Source organism: Acinonyx jubatus, chromosome D3 (genome assembly GCF_027475565.1).
Source record: "Acinonyx jubatus isolate Ajub_Pintada_27869175 chromosome D3, VMU_Ajub_asm_v1.0, whole genome shotgun sequence".
NCBI classification, from domain to species: Eukaryota; Metazoa; Chordata; class Mammalia; order Carnivora; family Felidae; genus Acinonyx; species Acinonyx jubatus.
The window spans coordinates 34,189,983-34,204,134 of record NC_069392.1 but is presented as its reverse complement, the minus strand read 5'-3'; the positions used below and the strand labels follow the sequence as shown (position 1 = coordinate 34,204,134).

Here is a 14,152-nt window from a genome sequence, read left to right as displayed (position 1 = left end):
GGTAAACTAGGGACCTTGCTTGGAGGCCACTCTCAGTTCCTTCACAGGTAGGCCTCTCCAATCTGGCAGTTTGTTTCACCAAAATGTGCAAACCAAGAAAGCACTAGTGACTGAAGTCACAGTCTTTTCTAACCTAATTATAGAAGTGACATCCCATCACTTTTGCCATATTCTATTGGTGAGAAGCAGGTCATTCAGCCCAGCCCATACTTAACAGAAGGAGATTACATAAGACCATGAATACAAGGAAGCAGGGACCACTGGGGCCATCTTATGAGTCTGCCTGCCTTACCACTTGGTATAGTAGGTGCTCCATGATGTTTATTATTTTGAATGTTTATTGTTCCTAAAACAACAGGACAAGTTGCAAAACTGCATCACAGCAAAAGCACATTAGATTTCAGAGGGAGCAGAGAGAGTTTGGAGTTGTACATTCTCTTCAGTGGACAAATCCACCTAAGAACTCAATCATGTACTCATATCAAGACTGTGAGCTCCTTGGAGTGGGTCGGACTGTGTCCTTTATCTTGACATCTTCAACATTTACTGCCCTTTCCCTGACCCATGAAAGGAACTTGGCAAACATTGAATGGATCGAGGAATGGTTTAGTGAATGACAAGTTTTGTTCCTCTTAGTATTTTTCCCCCCAGGTTACACATTTAACAAGATGTTATGCCAATTTAGCAAGCAGTCATGGGGCCATGGGGAAGTTTACTATTGCAGAAATACTAAACAAATATTTGATTAAATGAATGTCAACAAGGCATTCCCCTATGTTGGCTCTGATTATCTTTTTTTTAATGATACCTTTCAAAATACTAATCTGGGAAAACCTATAATGTGGACACATAGAGACTGTCTCCAGTAAAAGCTCCACTTGCTAATACGTCTGACTGAATCTCTGTAGCACAGACATTGTAAAGGTAGAATTTAGAATTTAGTTTCATTTAGAGGTTGACTAGCAAGGATTTGAGTGCTGGATGTATTCTGGGGAGTAGCGTCTCACAGAGATTTCAAGTTGGAGTTCAGCAGAAGAATGAATCCATGTAAAAATTAGTGCAAACCTTTGTCTACACAAGGTCAGCTACAAATTTTTTGTACGCCCTTAGAAGTCTAGGATTGCAGTGGTTTTTAAGAATGTGTCAGATGAAATGCTGGTTACAAAAGGAAGTGCTTTTATTCAGAGAAATTAATCCTTGGTCTCAGAACTGACGTACATGCTCTCATTCTTTCCTTTCTCTCTCTCTCACTCTGTCTCTCTCTCTCTCTGTCTCTCCTCTCTTCCTCTTCTTCCTCCTCCCTGCCACCCCCACCCCCGCCATGTCTATATCTCTATCTCTATCATTTCCTCTATCTCAAGGAAGAGTGATTTCCTGAGTCTATACACATAAGATATTTATGGAAAGTCACAAACATTACTAGCCAATTCAGCCTTCTTATTCTGTTTTGGGTGATTTAAACCATACATATTAATACTAACATTCCTTGGATGTTGATAGATGAGTAAGAATCAGATTGTGTACTTCATAAGAACGACGGGGGGGGGGGTTCCCAAGAGCTACAAATTCTGCAAAACAAATCCCTTAAGTAAATAATGGAAAATGATAGTTTATTTTAAGCCCTTTGAAAAGTTGAAAAATGATGTAAAAGGAAAGGGCTCATCTGTTCCTAGTCAGCTTTTGACCTTTGACTATATAAACACAAGACACACTTGAGCTAAAGCTCGGAAAACAGACCATTATTTCTCTGCTATTCAGATGGATGGAATGAGTCTTCCCATTAAGTTTTACAGAGATATACTCCAGCACTATTACACTGAACATTACATTTAATAATTTATTTTTAAAGAAGGCAATTAAGATCTTTGGCAAGCTCAGTAACTTTTTAAAAATCCGTACAGTGAGGTGATTGGACCAGATCTTTTCCAGTCTTTCCTGCTCTAAAATGCTAATACAAGGACCCACTGAACCAGGCTATCTCAGAATCCATGCATTAATTCCTGTCCTTCTACCACCTTAATACCACAACCTCTTCTAATTCTATCACCTGCCGTCTTCTAATATTTATTTTTGAGAGACAGAGAGAGAGAGAGAGAGACAGAGAGAGAGAGAGAGAGAGATTGGGCATGAGCAGGGGAGGTGTAGAGAGAGAGAGGGAGACACAGAATCAGAAGCAGACTCCAGACTCTGAGCTGTCAGCACAGAGCCCAATGTGGGGCTCGAACCCATGAGCTGTGAGATCATGACCTGAGCCGAAGTCAGGCGCTTAACTGGCTGTGCCACCCTGGTGCCCCTATCACATGGCATCTTGACATTAACACACAACCATTAACACACAGTAGCGTGCAAGTCCCTGCCAAAAGCATCTCGCTTCTAGAAAGGACAATGAAGACCCCAGCACCAACATCAAGTATCTTTGTTACTATGAACTGAAATTATCTGGTAGGAAGTGGGCTCCCGAAGAAGCAGGGAAATGTCTCCTCTAAGCTTTTTTATTAGCAGGATCAGTTTACAAGTTTAGTTATTTGCCACTTTGATCTTTCAGCTTCTTTCTAACAATACATATCTTTCACTTCTTTCAGGTGAAAACTTATCCCCAAGAAACTATTTATGGCAATTCCTATGTAGCCTTCCAGTCTCTGCCTGGCATGAACTGCCCCAGGAAGACTTTGGCACTCCTTCCTCCAAGCTCCCATTTCATCTTGCACACATACTCTGTATTATAATCATTTCCTTGCAGTGTGTTAGGTCTTCCCAAGAAGGGACTATGGTCTTCCATCTATGTATCTTCAGTGCTGAAGATAATTGGGGCTGAAAATATATTTGTACAGCACATGAATGAATGAAAGACTTTTCTAACCAATTTCACCCTGCTCGGGTTACTCTTTCATTACACAGCTCAGGCTGTTTATACCATACCACACAAGTACATGAAGCAAATGAACTACTTAGCTGCAATATAATATTTCTTAGTCAAGGAGTATTTTATATGAGCAAGGAGAATTGGCTATTTAAAGAAATTTTATATGAATCTTTTTGTGACTGGTCAAGGAAGAAATGAGTTCAGATTTGCACAGGAATTTTAAGGAACAGCTTTGTGGGAAAGAGTCCAGAGCTGTTTCTTCTGCCTAAAATTAAAACTGCCCAAAGATCCTAAGAACTGGCTCATTTCCCTCTTCCCAGTCCACACTCACTGATGCCCTAAATTAAAACTTGAATTAATAGCAGTATAAGGAATTCTACTCTGAAGAGTAGACCAACTCACTAAAAAGAAGTGAGTATAAAAGAGAGTTATCAATTTTTTCACTTTTATATTTCCTTTATTACCCTGTTTCTAAAAATGAACACAGCTTTATTTTCTTGCAATAAAAATAACACGTTAATTGAAATAAATTGGTAATACAAAAGGTCTAAAAAATTAAAATTACCTTATATTTCAACACCCAGAGAGAACTCTTATTAAATTTTTTTTGGTTATTTATTTTTGAGAGAGAGGAGAGAGAGAGGACAAGTGGGGGGAGGGGCTGAGAAGGGCGGGGGATAGAGGATTCTAAGGAGGCTCAGCAGAAAGCCTGACAGGGGGCTCCAACCCTCGAACTGTGAGATCTTGACCTGAGCCAAAGTTGGATGGTCAAGCAACTGAGCCACCCAGGAGCCCCTATTAACTTTTTTTTTTTTTTTTTTAAGCAGGCTTCATGCCCAGTACAGAGCCCAGCGCGGGGCTTGAACTCATGACACCAAGATCCAGATCTGAGCTAAGATTAAGAGTTGGACACTTAACTGACTGAGCCACCCAGGTGCCCCCTCTTGTTACCATTTTGATATGTAACTTTCCCATATTTTTTTCTATGCACATACAAAAAGTGTGGTCATGTTACACATGATGTTTTGTAAAATTAAAAAAATTAAACTTAACACATCATGGGCATCTTTCCTTTAAAATAAATACTGATCTTTGTTATTACTTTTAAATTTGTAGAGCGACATCCCATTGTATGGTTGTACTGTAATTTGTTTAATCAATTCTGTTGATGATGATCATTTACATGGCTTCCAAGATTTCAGTATTATGAATAACGCTGTGATGAACATATCTGTTTGTACAACTTTGTAGACTTTCCTAGTTATTTCCTCAGGATAAATTTCCTTAGTAACAAGCGACTTGAATCTGGTAATGGTTTAGGTGACATTCTGCTTATTATTTTTTTAGACAGTCTATTCTTGAGGTTTGTATAGCTAAGTTAGTGGCTGTTTTGATTTTCATTTTCCCTTTTGGTCCCACATATCCCAGATTAACTTGAGAAGAATTTGGAAAGATCGTGAAGAAGTTGTTCATTATTCTAATATCCCCCCTCACCTCACAGTGCAACAGCATGAAGCAGGTCTAACACTTCAGTGTACGAATGTGACTATATCACACTTTTTGCACCCTCAAATTTCCTACTTGAAGGACCTTTATTCCTTTCTCTCTTGAAAACTCTTTCTTATTCATCCAGCAATAGCCTTATCTCTTTTTCCTCCTTCCTTTGAGTTTTGACTCAGTCCCTCTTCTTCCCTCAAAACAAGACTGGACCTACGCTTCATGTTATGTTAGAAAACCTGAGGCCAGTCAATATGGTTAGAGTAGGCCATGTGGGAGGCAGAACATACTATAAAGTGCCTGAGGCTGCTTTAATAAGTATGATGTGACCTAAGAGAATGATTTAATGTTCTAATTATACTTGAAGAAATTGAGGACCAAAGCATCGCAGAATCTAGTAAGAGATGAAGTCAGAATTGCAATCCTAAGTCCTTCTGACTACAAAGCTCATGGTTTTCATCATACTATGTCCTCACTAGAGCCTGTTTATGTTGGTTTAAATGGAGAAGAAATCATAGAAATGGCAGAGCACAAGTTCCCACTTTTGGTCATTCCCCTCAACTTTATCCCAGTTCTCCTAGCTCCCAGTCCCTCATTTCCCCTTACCCACCACCTCCCCACCCCAAACCCACACACATTTTTTACTCAAATGGTTGATCACTATAGTTAGGGCCAACTTCCCTGGGCTTAAGGTAGTAGCACTAACTTAGAATCATGGGATATGTCTAACCAGGCAGCCATAATATTCATTACAGTATGTAATCAAGCCAATTTCAATCAAGCCTATGGGGTTAGGTAACTAACATTTAACATCACTGGCATCCATGTTGGTCTGTGCCTAGAAACGATGGCTTTGAGAGTAGCGATTTTTCAAAGAGCGCCCACAATTCTATCCTAAAGACTCTGGGAAGAATAGTTGTGCATTAGATTACTTTATGAGTGGGGTGGCTCTAGAAATGAACTCACATTACCAGGTGTGAAGAAGATTAATCCTAATGTTTTCACTTGAGAATTATTTGGGTTAAGGATAAGCCAAAATCATGCTGGACATTAACAGACCTTTTGGATGGTTGAACAAAGCGGTATTACACTTACTGGCAGTGGAATGACTGTTGAAAGCATTTACTTTCTGTATCATATTCAAGGAAGTGTTAACAGGCTAGACTAACTCCTTTAGCTCTGATCCCTAATGTTTTAAACATTACTCTTTGCACTCTTGGCCTGTAGGTAACAGAAATTAGGGATATCTGCTAAGTCCTTGCTGGGACTATTAGACGCCAATGAGATATATACCTGCTCTGTGAACTGTGAACTCCACAGATGTTATTCCATTACGGAAGACATCCAAGCTAACATTTACTGAGCACTTACTCCATGCTCAGTACTTTAAAAAGAATTTCATAGTTATTAACTCATTTTATTCCCAGCATAAAGCAATGAGGATGGTACTATTACTAAACAGAACACTGGAGAGACTCACTTGCCCAAAGTCACACAGCTAGAAAGCAGTAGAGATAGGGTCTGAACCAGCAGTCTCATTCTAGAGCCTGTTCTCTTAACTACCATGATGGATGGGTATGCCAATGAGATAAAAGAAGTCTGCTGGAGGAACATCTGAGACCCCTGAAAGGAAAGAGTTCCTTTTCTTCCTGGGAAGGTTGTAATCTGCACATGAACTTGGCACTGCTACAGCCACCTTGTGACCATAACAGGAGTCACAGCTCCTGTATGGTTGAGTAGAAAGATGGGAAGGCTCTCAAGTTTTTAAGGACATCCTCGAGTAACTGAATTACCTAATCTTGGAACTGTTCTACCTTTGGAATTACTTTCATGTGACATAATGAACTCATTACTGTTTAATTTCCTTCAGTTAGGTTTCCTGTTACTCGTATCCAAAAGCACTCTCACAGATACACATGTTTATAAAAGCATAATCCAACCAGAGACATACAACCCCTTCAGAGTCCAAATATTTGTACTATGTGCAACATTTTCATTCAGTTTCCAAGTATTGAATGCCTTCCATATATCAGTGAAAGCTGTCGAATCAAACAAGTTGGGAAGGGCAGGTTTCTACATCTATGGAGGTTATAATCTGGTGGTAAATGTGATAATGAAAATGGAGGCAGGCATCTATAAGGAAGGTATCATGGAGACTTAACCTAGGGTCAGAGAAGGCCCTAATGGAATCAAGAGAAAGCATGTATACCAGATTCAGACTCCATGTCTTACTAGTATCATCCATTTGTAATAAGTTTGTTATGTATTTAATTTGTGATATATTTTGGTTTTAGTTGTAGGAGGCCTACAAGAACAGCTTATGTGCATAGTAGTGTCACGTACATACATATAGGTAAATTTATAATACCATAATTTAATTTTTTAAACAAATTTTTTATTTTTAAGTTTATTTTTTAGTAATCCCTACATCCACTATGGGGCCCAAACTCATGATCAAGAGTCACGTGCTCCCCTGATTGAACCAGCAAAGTGCCCCTGTGATACAATAATTTAAATCAACATGGAGATCCAGAATATTTTTCCTTTTGAGAGGTAAATACTGAACCAGTTTAGGATAAGCAAGCTAATATAAAAGGTAAGCAATGAAATGGGAACCAAAGCACTTCTAGCTCACTGGCTGTCAGCCTTCTTGTGACTTACATTTCATAATTTGTACAATATGACTCATAAGTGGTTATAATGCAATATTTTATTAAAAAATTTTTTTTAATGTTTATTTATTTGGACAGAGAGAGAGAGGAGTGTGAGCAGGAAAGGGGAAGAGAGAGAGGGGGACACAGAATCCGAAGCAGGTTCCAGGCTCTGACCTGTCAGCACAGAGTTCCTCCTGGTGCTCAAACTGGGAACCCAGAGATCTTGACCTGAGTCAAAGTCAGGGGCTTAACCAACTGAGCCACGCAGGCGCCCCTAGAGTTTCCACATGAAGAATAAATATTTAAAATCCTTATACTGCTGTGAAAGTTCCAGAAATCATTCACAAGTTTAGCAGGGAAAATGGGCAAAACGAAGGGGTCTACAGGACATGACACGCAAGAAAAGAAGGCAGTGAAGGGAAAAATCAAGAGGCAGTAAAGTGCCTGGTAAACGCTACACAGCAGGAAATTGCGCTGTGCATATTACGGCTGTTGCTGAATAAAAATACCTGGAATTTCCAAAGATGACCAAACAAACATCAAAAAGGAAGTGGCCTTTTTTTTTTTTTTAAGTTTTATTATTATGGAAGATTTCTAACATGTACAGAAGTACCGAGAATAGCCATGAGAACTAACACAGCTTCGACAGTCACTATTCATGGCCAATACTGTTTCATTTCTATGTCCATTATTCTGAATCTCCTTTGTTCTGAAGCAAATTCCGGATTTATCATTTCACCCTTAAATATGTCGGCACACATCTCTAAATCAAAAGAATGGGAAACAGGGCATTGGGTGTCTAGCTCACTGGGGAGCAGTCTTTTCCATCTTCAATCCTTTAACTTGTAAAATATGATTTATGGGGGGGGCGCAACGGAATTTTTTTTTTTTAAGTAACTACAATAAAAAAAGGAGGTGGTAATTCCCATAAAGCTCTCCAGGAGGTAAGCTCACCCCATAAATCCAGATCGGCGTTTCATTCCCTAGAGGCCCAAGGTACAGCTCACTGACGCTTCCTTTCAAGGTCGGGACCCCACCGGCGGCCTGCAGCACCCAGCCTTTTACGGGCCTGGCTGGTCTTCGCCGGGCCCCGCCGCGAGGAAGTCTCCGCCCACTGGGCCCCAGCAGCCCCCGCGCACCTCCGCGCGCCCCCGCCGCCTCCTAGCAGGGAGGGGCGCGCCGCCCTGGACTCGCTAGGCCTCGGCTCGGGAGCGCGCACGCCGTGCGTCCCAGGCTCGCTCGGGATTCTCGCCTGGTGCCGCAGGGAAAGGCCAACTGTTTGGTCCGCCATGTTCTTCTCCGCGGCGCTCCGGGCCAAGGCGGCAGGCCTCATCGCCCAGTGGGTAAGGAGGTTCGGAATGAGCCCCGGCACTGCCGCCACTCTCCCCTATTTTTCGGTGTCTTCTTTTGTGGTGGGCACACGAGAACCCTGGGCTCTGGACGACCTGCAGGCGGCGGCAAGGACACTGCGGCCTTCGTCCTCTCTCAGGGAGGCCGCTGCAGCTCCACCGCCGGCGAGGAGCTCCGAGGGAGGGTCGCAGACGTAGCTGCTGCGGGTGCGTGGCCTCCCCCACAGGACTGGGAAGTTTACGCCTAGTGTGGTCAAGGAGAGGAAGAAGGAGGGGCCGCCGGTGGTCTGTTGCTGTTTCGCCCCAGCGCGGAACGTAGGCCTGGCCTCGTCGGCCAGATAGGTTTCTAAGATCCCCCGCCCACGAAGGAGGCACCTTACCTTGCATATCAAGCCTGGTGACCTTGTTGCCGGCCTGTAGTAGCGCACTGGAAAGGATTCCGAAATTGTAGGCTCTGGCTTGCTGGTTGAAAGCTTAAAGAGCGTTTCTTAGGGCAAGGTGTTTGATTTACTGCAGTTGTGTTTTGCATATCGGAAAAGTTCGATAAATAATCCTGTCACATTAACCCTATGAAAGAACACCATCAGAAAAACTGCACCCAGAAGGATTTAGAACTTGAATGGGCTTCTGAGATCCAAGTACATGCTCTTATTTTAGGCAAGGACGTTGAATCGAAACACGCATTCAAGTTAACTTAATGGTGATTCCAGGAATGGCGATTTTTACAGCATTTACTGGAAGGAAGCCTTTTTTTCCCCTAGCAGTAAAATAGAGAGGTTGAGTCAGTTTTTAGCAGAAGAGTGGGAGATAGTGCATAGTAGAATTGAATAGGGCTTTAGAATTGGACCTGAGTTTAGATAGTGGCTTCACCGCCTTTTCTAGCTTTGTGACATTGGGCTGTAATTTCTTGCACTTAGTTTTCTTGGTCGTAAGACGGGAGGAATATTCCAATTTGCAGAGTTTAGTCGTTCAATAAACATTTGAGGTTCGACTTCACTGCTGGGCTGCAGGAACAACGTGGATAATAGTGATAAGTAACATTTGGTGATTGCTTTTCATGTGCCAAGCACTGTTAAATGTCCACATTCTGAATTTAATAGTTGGTACTATTTCGCTATATTACGGATAAACAGACTTAGTCCCTGTTCTTGCGGAGTTGAAACTTTAAGGTAAATATCGTACAGTGTTAAGAGATATGAATAAAGTCAATTTGGTTTGAAGGTGGTATAAGATTTTTTCTACAGGCAATACTAACATTGGTGAGGAGATATTCTAGATGGAAAGGACAACATCAGAAAAAACTATTGATAGTTGGCAAGAAAAAACTTGGTGCCTATAGGAAGCCTCAAGCAGTGTTGCTGGACTCCATTGTTGGAAGTAAGGTGAATCCAGAGATGAAATAAAAGAGGTGGATAGGGCCCAGGTGTTGGAGCTCCTTGCATGCCGTGCCATAGAATTTGGCTCTATGTTAGAAGCAGTGTGGAGTCAGTGAAGGATTTTAGAGAAGCAGAGGGTCATGGCCAGGTTTCCCCGTATTGGATAGATGACTGGATGGAGTGAGGGAATACATTTGCCAGGAGCCAGAGGCAGGGAGATGAAATAGATAAACAGGCTCTTGCAGAACCCCAGGTGAGAGGTGATGAAGTAGACCTTGTCTACTAGTAGAAAGGCTAGAATTAAGAGTACAGATAGATTTTCTCCAGGTTTTGAGGGAAAGGGCTATAGGTGAAAATTGAAGAATATCTTCAGGTAGTGGAAGAAATTTCAATCAAATTTTATGTTTCTGCAACAGTTTTTTATTTGTACAAATATTACCTGGCATGTAGTATGTGCACAATAAATATTTGTTGACTTGATGAATCAGTAAGTTTTTCTTTTTTTCCCCAGTTTTACTGAACAATAATTGACACATCTCTGTGTAAGTTTAAGGTGTATAGCCTGATTTGATTTATGTTTGATTTCATTACACAAGTAATACATCGTAGGGAAAACATGATTTTGGGAACAGCAAACAGAATAAGCTCAAAAAATAAAAATTACCCATAGTCTCATCAACCTGGAAATAACCAAAATGTGAACATTTTTGTGTCTAGAATTGAGAGACCTTACAGTAAAAATTGATGGTATTGTTCACATTGTTATGTAGCCTGTTTTTTTCCCATAAAAACATTGTTGATCCACTTTCCTTACCAGTAGACATTTCTATACTGTCATTTTTTTTTTTAATGTTTGTTTATTTTTGAGACAGAGAGAGACAGAGCATGAACAGGGGAGGAGCAGAGAGAGGGAGACACAGAATCCGAAACAGGCTCCAGGCTCTGAGCTGTCAGCACAGAGCCCGACGCGGGGCTCGAACTCACGGACCGCGAGATCGTGACCTGAGCCGAAGTCGGCCGCTTAACCGACTGAGCCACCCAGACGCCCCTATACTGTCATTTTTAATGCTGCATAGCATTCCATTGTGAGGATGTTCTATAACTTATATAACCAGGTCCTTTTCCAAATAGTGTAATATCAGAATGACCTAGGAGATGTGTGAGTAAAGAGGTGCCTTTTAATAAAGTTTGTTTCTTAAAAAAGAAACCATTAAGGAAACCCTTTACATTTTCAAAGAAATTGCTTATTCTGTTACAATTTCTGCTGCATTAATTTCTTCAGCCACAGACTTGAGTTCATCATTGATTTAAAAATACCCATAACTTAGTACTGTCTAGAAGTGCCTACAAGACCATAGTTGTGTGACCATGAACCATATTTCTTAATCTCTTGAAGTCTTCTGTAAAAAGTAGAGTAACACTTTGATTATCAAGAATTGCCTAAAAAATGTGAATTATGGAGTAGTAAATAGTCAGAATAGGCTTATTCTCTTCAGTAATTTTCCATGGCTTTTGAGTTGTTGACACCACTTGAGCTCATCGCTGCTTCATTTCCAAGCCACCACTTCAGTAGGAGTGAGTGGCATTTTCAAGGATTGTATTTTCAGTTTTAGAAAATTTTTTTCAATTTCAGAATTTTCATTTGGTTCTTTTTTATAGTGTCTATTCGATTTTTTTGTTCATTGAAGTGTTTTTTTTTTTCAAACATGGGTGTAGCAGTTTTGAAATTGTTGTGTGGTAATCTCCATTTACTGCCTTCTCTTTTAAAAATGGGCTGTTGAGTAATTTTGAATTGTATCCTGGACATTGTGAACAATAAATCATAGAGACTCTCAATTTTTCTAATTTCTCCATAAGTGTTTGTTGTGCAGGCTGTTAACTCAATTGAACTTGAACTATAATCCAGCTCCCTTGTAGGCAGCACCTCAAATACTGGTTCAGTTCTTTTAGCTGGGCTGCCTGGAGTTGGCCCCATGTGCATGCAGGCCTTGGGGTCAGCCAACGGAATTTGGGGCTTCTCTCTGGCTTACTTTTCTGGGATTTCGCACTTTCCCATGCCTGTTGTCCCATACTGTTCTGTGGTTCTTCAAGTCATTAAGACTGCAGGTTTTCTCTTTTGGTTTTAGTTGCCCAGCACAGGCCTGTGGGCCTGGTTTTAGGCTAAAAGATATAGAGTGTAAAGCAAAAAAACCTTCATTGGCTTCTTCTAAGTATAGACTCCCTTTGGTGTCTTCCTGCATTTGGTTGTTTTCCAGTGCCTTCAGAAAGTGTTTTGGTTTTTTAAAAATAATTTGCCCAGTGTTTATAGTTGTTAGTGGTTTGGCCTGATATCTACTCAGCCACTCTAGAAGTAGAACCTCCTTCTACTAGTGGCATTTTTCTTTCTAAACTTTAAGTTTTGTAGAATGGACTGTTTTCTCATTTCATTAGAGATCATTAAACCTGATTTTGCAGTGTCCCAGGGTATCTCCATTTTGATTCAAGGACTCTAAAGGAGTTCTTTAACAACAACAACAAAAAAGGCATTTGTATTAGTGTTTTTATTGCTACTGTTACAAATTACCATAAACTTAGTGACATAACACAGATTTATTGTCTTATGGTTGTGTAAATTAAAAGTTTGACATGGATCTCACTGGGCTAAAATCAAGGTGTTGGCAGAGCTATTGGAATACTGTAGGGGACAAGCCATTATTTTGACTTTTCTAGCTCCTAGAAAAAGCTGCCCTTATTTGTTGGCTCATGGGTCCTTTCTTCCATCTTCAAAGCCAGCAAAGGCAGGTTAAGCTGTTGCATCACTGACCCTGCTTCCATCATTTGTGACATATCCTTCTCTAACTTTGTTCCCTCTTTCACATTTAAAGGGCCCTGATAATCCAGAATAGGAATCTCCCTATTTTAAGGTCAGCTAATTAGTAATCTTAATTCCATCTGCAACCATATTTCTCTCTTGCTATGCATACTAATACATTCACAGCTTTCCAGGATTAGGAAATGGGTATTTGGGGGGCACTATTACTCTGCCTGCCATGGCCTTAAACACTTCAGGGGAAAGAGAAAATAGGCAAAATTTTTGTTTATTCAGTGAGGTTTAATAGACCGCTACTGCATACTACAAATTCAGATCTTTTATATTGGAGATGTAAACTCAGTCTCCATTTCAAAGATATAAATAGCTGTACTTCCCTTCTCTTTGCATACTGTTTAATAACAGCTCAGTACATTGGGTAATAAATAATAGGTTCATTGACCATGTCAGTCTGGTTTTCCATTGAGAAACCTTGACTCACCCACTACTTTTTGAGTCAGATCAGGAAACCTGTTATAAATTGGTTGCAGGAGAGTTTTTTCATTCAACAAGCACTAAAGATTTAACATTTAAACACACTTTTTCTTTGCCTTGTTGGTGGAGAGGGAAAATGCCTTATACGTGGGATACTTTTCTGGGTGTTATCCCATTTTGTACATGAGACAGCTGATGATTCCCAGACAAATATGCCCCAAATTACACAGTAGTAGGAGCCTGAACTGGGTTTGTTTGCAAGTCCTATTTTTTGTTTCTTCTTTTAAATTTATTTTTCTTAAGTTGCTCAAATTTACCAAGGGAAATTGGCGTGTTTGGTGAAGATTTAAGTTTTATAGATGCTATAATAGTAGAATAGTTTGTCAGTGTGATCAGAAACCAGGGAAGTGATTTCACTGTACTTAAAGGAAGAGAGTGGAGGGGATAAGAAGAGAGGTTAACTTTGGTCATGATGGGTGCAATTTTGTTCCTAAGGAGATACCATGATAGTTCCTTATCATCACTGACTAAAATATTCCTTAATATCCCTCAGTACTTCCAGAGATTCTGGGTTGGAAAAGATAGCCTAGCATTTCTTGTTCTTGGCATCCTTAAATTTTGAAGACCATTCAGAAAATCCATCATCTGCATGTTAGGATATAGATGCCATATACTCTAAAGCAGTAAATCCCAAACTTGATTAAAGGAATCGTCTCTATGCTCTGTCTCTCTGTCTCAAAAATAAATAAACGTTAAAAAAATTAAAAAAAAAAAAAAGAATCGTCTATGATGCTTTAAAAATACACATACTTGTGGCACCTGCATGCTCAGTCAGTTAAGCGTCCAACTTGATTTCGGCTCAGGTCATGATCTCAAGGTTCAAGAATTGGAGCCCCATATTGGGCTCTGTGCTGACAGTGTGGAGCCTGCTTGAGATTCTCTCTCCCTGTCTGTCTCTCTCTGCTCTTCTGCTTGCTCTCAATCTCTTTCTCTAAAATAAATAAATACACCTACTTTGGGGGCACCTGGGTAGCTCAGTTGGTTGAGTATCCGTCATTGGTTCAGGTCAAGATCTCATGGTCATGAGTTGGAGCCCTGTGTGGAGTCTGCTTGGGACTCTGCCTCTCTGC

General features: G+C 40.6%; 1 protein-coding gene across 1 annotated transcript in view; it reads left to right on the top strand.

The window, feature by feature from the left end:
• Positions 1 to 8,223: 8,223 nt before the first annotated feature.
• NDUFV2 (NADH:ubiquinone oxidoreductase core subunit V2) overlaps positions 8,224 to 14,152 on the top strand; it is a 30,861-nt gene continuing 24,932 nt past the window's right edge. Inside the window, exon 1 of the mRNA XM_015061607.3 lies at positions 8,224 to 8,357. Coding sequence (XP_014917093.1) covers positions 8,304 to 8,357 — 54 coding nt within the window. The 5' untranslated portion in view covers positions 8,224 to 8,303. The remainder of the gene's footprint in view (positions 8,358 to 14,152) is intronic.